This window comes from Odocoileus virginianus, chromosome 25, assembly GCF_023699985.2.
Source record: "Odocoileus virginianus isolate 20LAN1187 ecotype Illinois chromosome 25, Ovbor_1.2, whole genome shotgun sequence".
In the NCBI taxonomy this organism is placed as follows: domain Eukaryota; kingdom Metazoa; phylum Chordata; class Mammalia; order Artiodactyla; family Cervidae; genus Odocoileus; species Odocoileus virginianus.
Genome location: NC_069698.1, coordinates 31,433,880 through 31,446,835, shown reverse-complemented (window position 1 = coordinate 31,446,835; position 12,956 = coordinate 31,433,880). Strand labels below are relative to the sequence as shown.

The 12,956-nt window shown below is 35.7% G+C and overlaps 1 protein-coding gene and 1 long non-coding RNA gene across 7 annotated transcripts in view; one reads left to right on the top strand and one right to left on the bottom strand.

The window, feature by feature from the left end:
* LOC110141936 (SAM domain-containing protein SAMSN-1) overlaps positions 1–10,844 on the top strand; it is a 93,427-nt gene extending 82,583 nt beyond the window's left edge. For all 3 annotated transcript variants that reach the window (XM_020900964.2, XM_020900963.2, XM_020900962.2), the window contains exon 8: positions 9,986–10,844. In XM_020900964.2, coding sequence (XP_020756623.2) covers positions 9,986–10,185 — 200 coding nt within the window. In that variant the 3' untranslated portion in view covers positions 10,186–10,844. The remainder of the gene's footprint in view (positions 1–9,985) is intronic.
* LOC110144677 (uncharacterized) overlaps positions 1–12,956 on the bottom strand; it is a 111,159-nt gene that overhangs the window by 1,635 nt on the left and 96,568 nt on the right. For 3 of the 4 annotated variants that reach the window (XR_011483478.1, XR_011483479.1, XR_011483481.1), the window contains exon 4: positions 197–329. This is a non-coding gene — a long non-coding RNA (uncharacterized lncRNA). Of the gene's footprint in view, positions 1–196; positions 330–12,666; positions 12,755–12,956 lie in introns of all 4 variants that reach the window. The other variant, XR_011483480.1, reaches the window with a different exon arrangement.

The window sequence follows — 12,956 nt, the reverse complement described above, 5'->3', positions numbered from 1 at the left end:
AGCCCAGATTGAGAGTCAGGTGAAAAGTTCTACATAGGACCCAGGCCTTGATGGTTCTCTCGTGAGCTTTCCTATATTCTCCCTCATATGTCTCACGAAATGGCAGTGTTGAACCACACATATTTATTATACATGGGTCTTTTGTCTAGTAAGAATTAATTTACTTTATAGAAACCATACCTTACTGAATCCTTACCTACTGTCTTGAGCTCGCAAAAGTCCTCATCCTTTTGAAGGAGTTTTCACATGCACCACTCATTTGACACCCACAGAACTGATTTCATCCTTTAGGCTTAGGAGTTTGTATATCTTCTTTGAAGCTGTGGCAGCTAGAAGATGCAGAAGAGAAAGGAATCAGGTCCCAGAGGCAAACAAAGGTCAGACTTAAGAAAGTAACCTATTTACAAGACAACACAAAACTGATCAGTGTAAACTGGTCTAGGAATATCTTCCAAGTAAATGAGGCAGTTCCTTTCACATCTCATCATTTCAAAACATTTCAAAACTATGCAATATAAGAAATGGATTCTGTCATGAAAGTGATGATTTTTAGTATCATTATCAGTACTCTCCCAAATAAGCTGATACTGAAATGGAGGAAAAACAGTATTTCTTGAACACTTGTAAATAATTGCTTTTCTTCTACAATAACATCCATGTAGCTATTTTGCCCATTTTATAGATGAGAAAATATTTCAGAGATGAATTTCAAAGAGGCCAAACAGCTAGATTAGTAAAGAGTTGGAGTTTTAATTAAAGGCAGTCTACTACAAAAAAACCAAGTTCTTAAAAAAAAAAAATTAAAAAAAAAAAATCAAGTTCTTTCTTCCACACATACAAACCAGTAAATATGGATAGAACAATGCCTATTGAAAATGCAAGCTTTCTGCTGTTTTGTCAACTTCCCCAAGAACTTCAGTTCAGTTGTCCATCTCAGAAAGTGGAAGTTAATAAAGTTAATATTTAAGTGAGAACAGAAGTTTTGTAACAGCATGACACCCTTAAAGGTTCAGAGGCTTGTATAGCTACATTGAGGCAGGATTTGTGAATGGAATGGGCCAGAGGGGCTTGGTAAACAGGACTTTAAGTCATGAAAGTGTGCTCAGCGGAGACCCACAGAGTGACTATCAGTCCAGTCCAAAGGCCTCGGCCACTTAAGGTATCCACTTAATTTCTTTATTCTGCCTTCCACATCACCCATCTACTTTCTCTGTTAACAAAAGTACAATAATTTATAGATGATATCATCTTAGAGCTAGGTATAATTTTAAAAACCATCTGACTCAAATTCTTCCTTTACAAGATGAGGAAACTAGAACTAGGGTAGCCTTCTCAAGGTCACATATCTAGAACCCAGTCTCCTAAACCCAGCAGAAACACATTTAACTATGCCCTGCTCTCTGAAAACAAAAGACGATCTCTCCAAACAATGATGTGACTTTCAATGTTTGATATAAAAAGCATAAAAATTCCCTGAATTATTTCTCTTTAGAAAACAGTACTTGAAGGTCACTAGAGGTTGACCGTTTAATAAAATCCAGTAATGTACAAACATACCCATACAGAGCCAAATTCTAGGAGATGGAAAATGGAAAAAAATGCAGATTCAACCAGTGTTTGTTCTCAACACACAACCCTGAGACTTTTCCTCTTTTAATCTTATGGTCTAAAGTAGTATTAGAATATACATGTCAAAAAGATGCATATTGCATGTTAGGCTATTCTGACTGAAAGCTATTTATCTTATATGAAACTGCTTTGCTCAAGAAATAAAGAAGAATGACTTCTATTTGTTGATAAGATGGTGAGTTCTGATGATTCGGCACCATGCTACTGCATGTTTATTTTTATCTATTCTCTACTCTGTGAATCATATCTTCTACAACCATGCTAAAGATTAAATGCACAACCTTCATGTACCTTGAATGATAAAGACCTTGAATATATGGTTGTTTAAAAATGAGACATTATTAAAAACAAATGCATGTCACAGTCATAGGTTTAAAATAGCTTTTTTTTGTTATGTGGAAGAACGGGGTATGCAAATTGACTAGGATTTTATGTATGCATTTTATTTTGATCATTGAATGTCAGTTTAGGGAACGTCAATAAATTCCTAGTTTAGCGTTTCATTGCTATTTAGGTTGGAAAGTTTTGCTTTGCTTATCATTCAGTATAAAAATTGAGCAGAGAGGGCACCAGTTCTGATCACAGGAATTAAAGCTCTGAGATAATGTGGAAAAGACCACAAACTCCAGTGTGAGGCTTTAATACATTTAGGGGGACCAAAGCCTGGGGAATGGGACAGGAACAAGCAGAAATCTAGACTTAGAACAAGCAGTTTCCCTTTTCTCTTAGGCCAAAAGAGACAGCATTGTACCCACTTTGACCTTGAAATTGTTAACCAGATTAAACTTTTTTAGGTCATTGCTTGACAGGAGCTAAAGACACTTCTCCAACAATAGGGCTGGAGAGCGGTGTTAGGACTCATGTGTGTATGTATGTATGTATATATGTATGTGTGTATGTATGATGTATGTGTGTATGTATGTATGATGGATGTATGATCTCTAGAGGCAAAGAGCAACTTTGGGTTCTACAATTCCAAGCAAGACTAGCACAGAGATATTCTGAATTTCTTCTCACAACACATTAGAACTGAGCAGAATCAGGCTACGGGCTCCTTCAGCTGGGAATCTAGATCAGGTTAGAAGGAAAAAAAAAAATTAGGGTAAACTACTTGGCTCTTGAAGAAGCAAATGAGTGGAATCTGTTTATTTTCTGCACTTTAGAGTTTCTCTGTTTATCATCTGAATTTTAAAATGGTTTGTTTACTTTGAATAAATATTCCCAGCAAGGAAAAAAGAGAATAGAGAATGTCTGTGTGTGTGTTTTTCCATAAACACAACCTTCAAGACCCCTTTGCCTTGCTGAGAAATGCCTCTTTAATAAGATAGCTGCTATTTATAGTAAATATTTCCTTTTTATTCTGAACTCATTTCTCTTTTCCTACTCTGAGATGCACTTTGATGTGTCTTAAAAGTGTGCCTGTGAGAATGTGTACAATCCTCCTTGGGGAAAATGGGTGATGGAAATACCTGGTTCTCCCTATAGCCCAGGGATAATTAAAGCTTAAATTGAAAACAAAAAGCAACCTCGTAACAGAATGAGCAAACTCTATTGGAGCATGCATATAACGTATTGGGGTTATTACCCACACCCTTTGTTTGCAGTGCTCGTGAGGAGGAAGGGGGAAGGGTGGGTTGTGTGCCAGGCTCTTGGCACCAGCTGTGGTCACAGCAGCCCCACATTGCTCAACTATCCCCACTTGTGCCTTCCTGCCTGCCTACCTGCCCACAACGATGCAGGGCAAATGGCACAGCCCAGCCGGGAGCCTGGAACATGAGCTGCCAGCAGGAGAGGTTTGTAGTGATGCCAAGCAGCAGCCCAGCAGTTGGCCTGACAGCGTGCCAGGGTCGCCTGGCGCCTTAGCCCCTGACATGCGTGCCTGTTGTTTCCAACCCACTTGCCATATGATTTGGATTGAGAGTCAAGAAACATGCAGCTTTTAAGAAAATATAGCTGACTATCTCCGCAGAGTAGAGGAGGCACATGGGCATTTTACTTTTATGTATTTATAAATACGCATTTAATATCTATTTCTAGTCATAGCCATTTTGCTTCATATAATGTTTCTTCAAATTTTTTTTAGTTTTATCCCCTAAAGTTTAAATTATGATAGATGCTCTATTCCATATAATACAAAGAACAAAAAAATGAAATAAAAACATTATGCTTCAGAGAACCATCTCCAGAGAAAACAGTTCATAGAATTTTCACCTCAGTCATTTAGAGAACTTGTAACATCTGGACATGTAGGGCATTCTTGTACTTGTCTTTATATTGCACTGTGATTGTGTGCTAGGCATGGCTTTGTAGTGATTACCCTGGTCAAACAAGACACAATCTTCTGTCACCGTGTGCCTTCCCAAAGCCCCTAGCGCCATATTGGCATTGAATTCATAGTTAACAAATGCTTGTGGAATGCATACATGTTGAATGAGAGGATGAAAAGAACTGCAAATAGTAAGCAAAACTTTTTTTTTCAGGTTATAAAGTTTAAAGTCCCCTGAAATCCCACTTTACACATAAAAGTTTTTGCAACAATCAGCTGGCTGTTGGAAAGTGTTGTTAAGATTCATTTCATGCATACATCAGCCATGTATGCAGGTACATGTGAAAATGTGTGAGGAGATTTCTAGAAATATAAAAAACTATCAAAGTTTAAAATAGGTATACTTTTGAATCCAGAAATTCCAAGTTTTAGGAATTTGACTAACTTCTACAATGCATAAAAATACTAGTTAAACTACTAGGAGTTTTAGTTCAAAACTAAAACTAATGTGAACTTCTATTAGTAATTAATTTGTTATAAATAAAGATATAGGCAAACAATAAAGCAGGATAAAGATATCAGGAGAATGAAATACAGGCTGACATGAAATGATGCCCGAAACATAGTAAATGGTAAAAGCAAATTGTAGATTAGTAATATGTAACATAATCCTGTTTTGCCAAATATAATACATTTTAAAATAATGAAATTAAGTCATCATTTCACCATGTCAAGTACACAGGATTAAATTAACTGTTAAGAAATGTGATATTGATTTCCCAAGGCCCCCAGTGAAGCAGTATGAATAGTTTTTTATATTACTTGGTCATCATCAAAATAGTCTACTAGGACAACAATTCAACCAAGGGTAAATACTTCTGGGACCAAGGCCTTTCATGGGAATGTGTGCGTGAGGAAGTGGTAGCCTGATGTGAGGTCCCCAATGGTGTGGAGCAATTAGATCTCAAGTGAGTGTGACTCTGTGCCTCTGAAGGAGACAGCACAGTGAGCAGCTGTTGTGAGTGTAAGTGAAAAGGCGTACTCTCCAGAACACAGCTCATTAGAGAGGAGACATGATGCTTGAATGCAAAGAGGGGTTAGCAAACAGAGGGACAGTCATTTCAACTCCATAGTTTCTCATGGCCTCAGGAAAACAGTAACTGGTTGGTTTCCCATGAAGAGATTCTTGTATTCACTTTGTTCTTGTTGTTTTTTTCAAAAGGTGGACTAGTATTCAATTAAAATAAATACCAGATATTCACTAAATAGAAAATTAAAATGTTCAGGTAATTTAAGGACATGCTTAAGATGAAATCAGAAACAAGTAGGCTATGCCATATTGTCTAGCGAAAGTTTCCCTCCATGGACAATGCTATCTCTGGCCAAATAAATATAGCCAGAGTGATCTGGAGAATGCTTGAGTCTAGGTTTGAGGAGCTGATATGGAGGGACAAATGAGGCTGAGATTTTGAGCCATCTTAAAATGCTTCCCTTGTGGTTCAGACAGTAAAGAATCTGCCTGCAGTATAGGAGACCTCGGTTTAACCCCTGGGTCGGGAAGACCCCCTGGAGAAGGGAATGTCTACGCACTCCACTATTCTTGCCTGGGGAATCCCAGGGACACAGGAGTTTTGTGGGCTAGGGACCATGGTGTCACAAAAGTGTCCGACACAACTTAGTGACTAAATAACAAAGGTGCATAAGCCTTGTTTTTCCTCGCTGAAGATGGTACCAGACTAGAGAAAAAAGAGGAGGATAATACAAAGACCCAAGAGGTGTCTTCATTTGAATTTCAACAAAATTTCTTACTTGATTTTCTTTAGTTCGTATTTCCTTTAATTAACCTAAATATTGCATTCTTTTTATTAAATATATGTTTATTAAGCACTTTCATTGATCAGCTATTTTCCTATGCCCTCTGGATTGCATTACTTGATAGTACATGATATAAAGGACAAGCTTCATACTTAAGGCAAACAAGATAATAAAGTCAAAATCTGGAATATTTGAGTAAAGAAAACTGGGAAAGTCAAGCAAAAACTAGTAGTTTACATTTTTTATTAAATCTTCAACTTTCTAATATGTGAATATAGGACAGAATTTTCTCTTCAGACATGATAACTTTTTCCCAGAATTAGGACCTAGTTTGATTTCCTTAAAGCTTTCTTCAGTTTTAGTATAATTGAGATTGCCTGTACTTAATTAAATGTCACAACTCAATATAATTATTTTATGAATAATTATATTAGCTGTCTTATATTCTAATCACCATGTCACTTTTTATCTCCATTGATCAGACTTATGTTGAACCATGGGCTTTATACAATTCCATAAAAATTTTGGTAAGAAATGAAATATTTTGTTATTCAAATCAGTTCTTTATGAAAAAATATCTTCTAAATAATTTGTCTTAAAATGATCATTTTATTTTTACTACATAGAGTGCAGAACTGTTTGGAGCTGCTTTCTGTACTCCTTTATGCCTGATGTTAGCTGGTAGCAATAAGATATACCCTTTTTCAGATTACTTACTAATTCTTCAGTATACTCAGATTTTCAAATGTACAGCTTTGGGGATATTTGCAAACCATTCAGGGGCTTTATTAAAAAAATGGTAACATTATAATGTTTTGTTCTTTATTAAAATAAAATACAAAACATTGTAAACAATCTCAGAAATATAGAACTCTAATTAGTTCTAACACTTTCACGTCTGAATTATATGATGCCCATGTTTTTACATAACTTTAAAAATAGAAAAGTTATATACGCTAATTCTTTAACTTCATGTATTATCAGAAATGTTTTTGTACAAAAAGATGCACTTGGATATCCTAAGGAAAGTCTGTAATTTTATAGTCAAACTGATTCTTATTCCAATGTGTTACTTACCTGGTTAGCTCAGATGATTGGACCACGGGACAAAACTGATGAAGGATATAGTTTCAATTTCTAGGTAGGTCAGTTAGCTTTACTCTGCTTCATGACCACATGAAGAGACTAAATGACTTAGAAAGAACATGTGAATATACTAGAGTGAATTCATTTCCTCTGCTGGAAAAACTACCCATAGCATAAGACCTAGATTTATGCCAATCCTTAAGTCATTAGTGTCAAGATGAAATAAATAAATAAGTAAATAAACAACAACAACAACAACAAAAAAAGAGGAAAATCTTGACCCTCCAAATACAAAAACTGAATGCTAGATAGCTTTCCTTTCCATTATATAACTTTATGACCTGCCTTTTCTTTTTATAGTTACAGTTGAGGAGTTCCAGCTGATCACCTGCCTGACATTGTTGCAAGCCTGGTGGGAAGCTTTTGAGGAGGCATAGTCATGTTTTCATTTCACTAGGAAATCATTTAGCAAATTACTACTGTTCTGTAAATTACTGTGCTGCATAACTTTCATACTGAGAAACTATTTCCTTTTTCCATAAAAATTGCAGATGAAAGGTTTCTACAATAAATAACCTGTATTTAAAATGAACCATTCCTAAAATATGGAGAATGTGATACAGCATTTCTCAGGTGGAAATAAAAACAGATACATTTTATTACTAATATTAAAAATGGCATATTCTCTGTTTAAAGTTAGATTTATTGTTTCTTTACTTTGTTACCCTTTGAGGTGAACATATAGAACTTTCAGAGAATGAAATAACAACCTAAGTACTTATTTTTTGGAAAGGAAAAGAGCTAATTTTAGAATTCAGAGTTCTTTAAGCCTAAGTTTTATATCTTGAAGAGTCCCACAATCAGTAATCAACCTAAACAGAACACAGTGTTGGAAGTAGTAATTATGCTAAGTCGCTTTTAGGATGGCAGTCTGAGGAAGGGATCTCAGTTCTTTCAATTTTGTGTTGAGGTAATAAGCCCAGATATATCTGGGGAAATATGATCTTATCCCCACCGCCATTCTGACAAAGAGGATCACACTCTGAATATGGTGATCACTGCTGATGCGGCAGGAAGCACTGCAAAAAGGTTAATTCCTCTGGTCTTTTTCCAGAAACACTTGGATAATGGAACACAGAGCCATCTCTTTCATTTCAGTGGCAATAAGACAGAAAAACAAAGGAAGAGGAGAAGGTTTTTCCTTAAAGACTGAGGTCCCATTTCAGTGCTGCCTTTTCACAAAAGAAGGGCTTGGAACCACAGTGGATGACTGATACTCATCAAGACTAGTCAAGATTAAGTAGATTCCCTTAAAGCTAAAAGGCTTATAACTAATAAAGACAAAATGCTTCACAATAGCCAACATTTTAAAACAATAATCACAAAAGGTTCACATTAAGTTGAAGCTCCTTATACCAAGAACTAATTATAACTTCACTAGACTTAAATTTCTGATACTTGAGCCCACAGTTAAATAAAGTTGTGGCAAATGTGGAGAAGATTCAGAAGACTAGCATAAATGTGGTTTCATTGTGGTGAATAAAAACTTTGAAAAAAAGGTTAAAAGAACTGTTATGACTCATTTTGAAAATGAGTAGACTAAGAAATTATTTTTATCATTTTTTCCAACTTTTCTCAACTTATGTTTCCCATATAAAAGCAAAAAATGTGGAAATAATTTAAGTGACTCTTTGCTCAGTTCTTCCATGAAAGGGGCATAACTAGTACCATTGTAGATACATTGAGAAAAACTTAATTAATTAGATACAAGGATGCGAGGCTCAATTCTCTCTTGTAATAGAGGTTGATAACAATTAGGTATTCAGTGGACCATAAACTAATGTTGACAATTTATCAGAAGCCTATATAATGCATTTAAAAGCAGGAGACATGTAGACAAGATAAAGTGTGGATTTCCAAAAGATAAATTATTTGAGTCTATTGAGGAAAATTACACCAGTACACAATTTCCTTCTTCCAAAGTTTGGATCTACTTTCTTCTCACTGGAATGAGATGAAGTGCATAACCTCTGAAGGCAGAGATCTTAAACATCCCTGAAATGTATGTTCTTCCAATGTAGGGCTATTCCAATGTCCAAAGTAGAGCAGTCCCAGGTTTAGAAGGGGAAATAGCAAGCTATGCTCATATAGCTGAGAGACAGCAGCTTAAGATCCATCTCCTCTCCTCAGGAAAGAAAGAAACTTCACATTGACAAAGAGAACACTGATGACAAAAATTCTTGAGAAGAGTAAAACTATAGAGCTCCTTAGTTTCTTTAGAAATATCTTTCATTACACCTCTAATATTATTTTTTACCTAAAATGGCAATGCCTGTTTTTTAAGAATACTGGTTTGATGACACAGAATTACCAACCTGAATGTGTATAATTGTTATTCAGAAATGTAAACAAAGATGTAGCAAACTACAAAAGGTGGATTCAATAGATACAATGTTATACTATCTAAAAGCAACCTGCCAAATTCCCTGGAAGTCCAGTGGTTAGATTCAGTCCTTTTCACTGCTACACCCTGGGTTCAATCCCTGGTTGGGGAACTAAGACCCCATAAGCCATGGGGCACAGCCAAAAGATAAAAGCAATGTCTGATTTTATGTCTACTTTTCTGATGAATTCAAACATAGGAAAATTCTATGCTTTCCAAACATGGAAACTATTAGTTAAATTCCAAGTTATTGAAATTCTATTTTATGTTGCTGCTCACATTGATCTTTTATTCATTAATCAACATTATCATGATTCTCGAATTGCTCGCAAAAATGACTATTGACTAGGATTGTACATTTAAACTACAAATGACTTCTTCTAATGTTACTTTAAGGAGTATTTGGACAAGGCACCAGTCACACTGTGGCTACAATCTGCTTTCTTTGGCAACTTTTCATCAATGTAAAAGGAGAGTCCATATTGATCTTTGCTTCTGTAAGCAGTTCACATGAATTCCATGAAACTCCAAGTGAGCAACAAAGGGCAAAATTTATCTTCTAAGGAAATAGTGGCTCGAATATTTGAGAGCAAACATCTCATTTATGATGAACAAATACATCATTTACTTACAGAAGTTTCCACTGTAATGAAGTTGAAACAGTTAAAATAACTTGAAGATGAGTGAATACATGAACAAAACTTTTCTTGACTTTGCCTAACCAGTTCTCTCTTTTCCATTTACAGCTATTCAAGAGCCAGAAAGTGAATCCACGCCCCTATCCTTAAGCCCAGACATCTTAAATAAGTCACAGTTAGATGACTGCCCAAGGGACTCTGGTTGTTACATCTCATCAGAAAATTCAGATAATGGTAAAGAAGACCTGGAGTCTGAAAACCTGTCTGACATGGTACAGAAGATTACTATCAGAGAGCCAAGTGACTGAATATACATTATCAACTCTGTATCTACAGATGTGTTCTATTTTAACTCTTCCTGAGCTAAAAAACCAAATAGGAGAGGAAAAGTATTTGCAGATACTACCTGAAGTTAAAATGTTTTAATGGGAATGATTGTAAATAAAAATCTGTATCTCTAATATTCCCAGTTGTTGTGAATAATATGTATATTTATTTCTTTAAATGCTAAAATGTTAATATTTCACCTCCCTGTATCAGAAGAAGGATAATGTAGGTTTGGAGTATGTTTATTTAGCTTTATTTTATAAGTGCAAAAGTGATTCTGCAAAAAGACTCCCCCTTTTTTTATACATGCCTGTTTTGAATTTGTGTGTGTTGTTGAGTAAATAGTAACAGAGTGTGTCTGTTTAATTGTCCAAGCAGCATTTATACTCATTTTTATAATTACTGGGAAAGTGTGAGTATTGGAGACATTTTATCCTAATCCACAGTGGAGTTTTAGTAATTATTTTTTGTTGATTTTGTCACTGTTTTCTGTATGAAAGTATAGATAAAAACATATTGTCAATCCTGACTTAGTAAAACTAATTTTAATAATTGTACAGATTTTTCATTTTTAAGTGTAAATATTCTTAATTTTGAAATACCCTAATTTTAATAATAAAAAACTGTATGCATTTGGTAATCTCCAGACTGTTGTTAAAGTATATTTCACCTTAGAACTTCAGACAAAAAAATTTCTACCAGATAAGGTTTTATCATCAGTATATACACTTATAAAACATATATATATGATTCCCAAATCACTTACCTTACCTCAGTCTCTTTCCTGAACTCCACATCTGTTTTTGCCAGCTTCCCGAATAATTGTATGTATCAGGTCAGACTGCCCTAACAAAACCACAGACTGGGTGACTTAAACAATAGAAACATTTCTCACAGTTTGGGAAGCTAGAAATCCAAGATCAAGTTGCCAGCATGTTGAGTTCTGCTGAGATATCTCTTCCTGGATTGCAGATAGATAACTATCTTCTTCTTGTATTCTCACAAGGCAGAGGGAGACAGCTGGCCCTCATTATCCCATCATGATGTCCTCATCCTCATGACCTAATCTAAACCTATCTCCCAAAGACCCCATCTTCAAATACCATATGATGGGGTTTAGAGCTTCAACATATGAATTTGAGGGGGTGGGGGAGGCACAATTCAGTATGTGATTTAACACAAAAATTAAATCACATACTTTCAGCTTAAAAACGTTTGATGGCTTTTCATTGTCTCTAGTATAGTATTTAAACATTCTGGGATATATAAAATCCTCCCCAACAATTTTTAACCTACCCTATAAGTCATATCTTTCCTCTCCCATCTCTCACTCTACACTCTCCAGCCAAAGCGATACACTTGCAGTGTCCTGAATTCACTATTTCCTTTTTTACTTTTCTTACATTATCTAATTTTCTGGAGTGGCTCCTGCTATTTTCTATATGCAGAAGCCTCCCTCTGTTTTCTGCCTTGAGACACCAAAAATCACTTATTCTGTGAAGCCTCCCATGATTCTCTTTGGTGTTCTCTTTGTATTTCCATAGCAATTTGTATCTCTGTTGGTTAAAACACTTATCATATTATACTTTATTTATTATGACATTTGCCCTCCCATGACACAGTGATCTTGTGACAGAGATTATTTTGTTTAGTCTTTTTCATTGCTGGTATGAAACCAGGTACAGAGTGGGCATTTAGGAGTTGTTTGCTGGAGTGCATTAAATATAATTATCATTCCCATACACATTCCATATCTATATTTAAATCAATCTATTCAATCTATGAGCTTCCCAGGTGGCACAGTGGTAAAGAATCTGCCTGCCATTGCAGGAGATGCAGGAGACATGGGTTCATTCCCTGGATAGGGAAGATCCCCTGGAGGAGGAAATGGCAATCTGTTTGAGTATCTTGGCTGGAAAATTCCATGGACAGAGGAGCCAGGCGGGCTACAGTCCATGGGGTTGCAAAAGAGTCGGACATGACTAAACACACCACCATCTCACCATAGCCTCTCCACTGGAACCAGCTGAATCTTTCAGCATAGAAAGGCTGTAAAACTTTTTCATGTTCTGGAATTCAATGATTATTCCGGTCCCAGGGAGAGCCTATGTTTTCAGACTCAAGTTTGTTTTGACAGAATGCATGGTCAGAGAAATTTTATTTCAGATAAATGGATAAAATCTTTACAATATTATTTTGAAAAGAGCAAAAATTAGATGATTTAAATCCTGGTTTCCCCCACTCCACCCCCAACACACACACACACACACACACACACACACACACACACACATTCTATTGCTTACATAAACAGGAATATACCTTCACCTTGAAGTATTTTGTCATAATTTTTTAAATCAACTAAACTAAGAAAATAATTCATTAAAAAAGAAGATAACTTTTGAAAGTTCTAAAATGCCAGGCAGCTAAAGATTTTCAGGTTTTGATAACGTCCAACTCACTGAGGTTAGTCAAGTGCCTTGCAACTTCCTGAGTGAGGCCAAACTGATGACATTTCATGTTGAGAAACTTCCGTTACAAGCATAAGTTCTGAGAAAATAATATGATGAAATTTTAGATACTCCATCACCCCACACATGCACTTCCATCCCCACCCACCCCGCCACCGCCGATAAAATTGTATAACTAATCAGCAGGCAGACTTCAAGTACTCCTTCATAAAGTGGTAAGTCATGCTAAAATTATGTAAAGGTTGAAAGCAAAATGAATAGGGACTAAATATAGGCAAAAG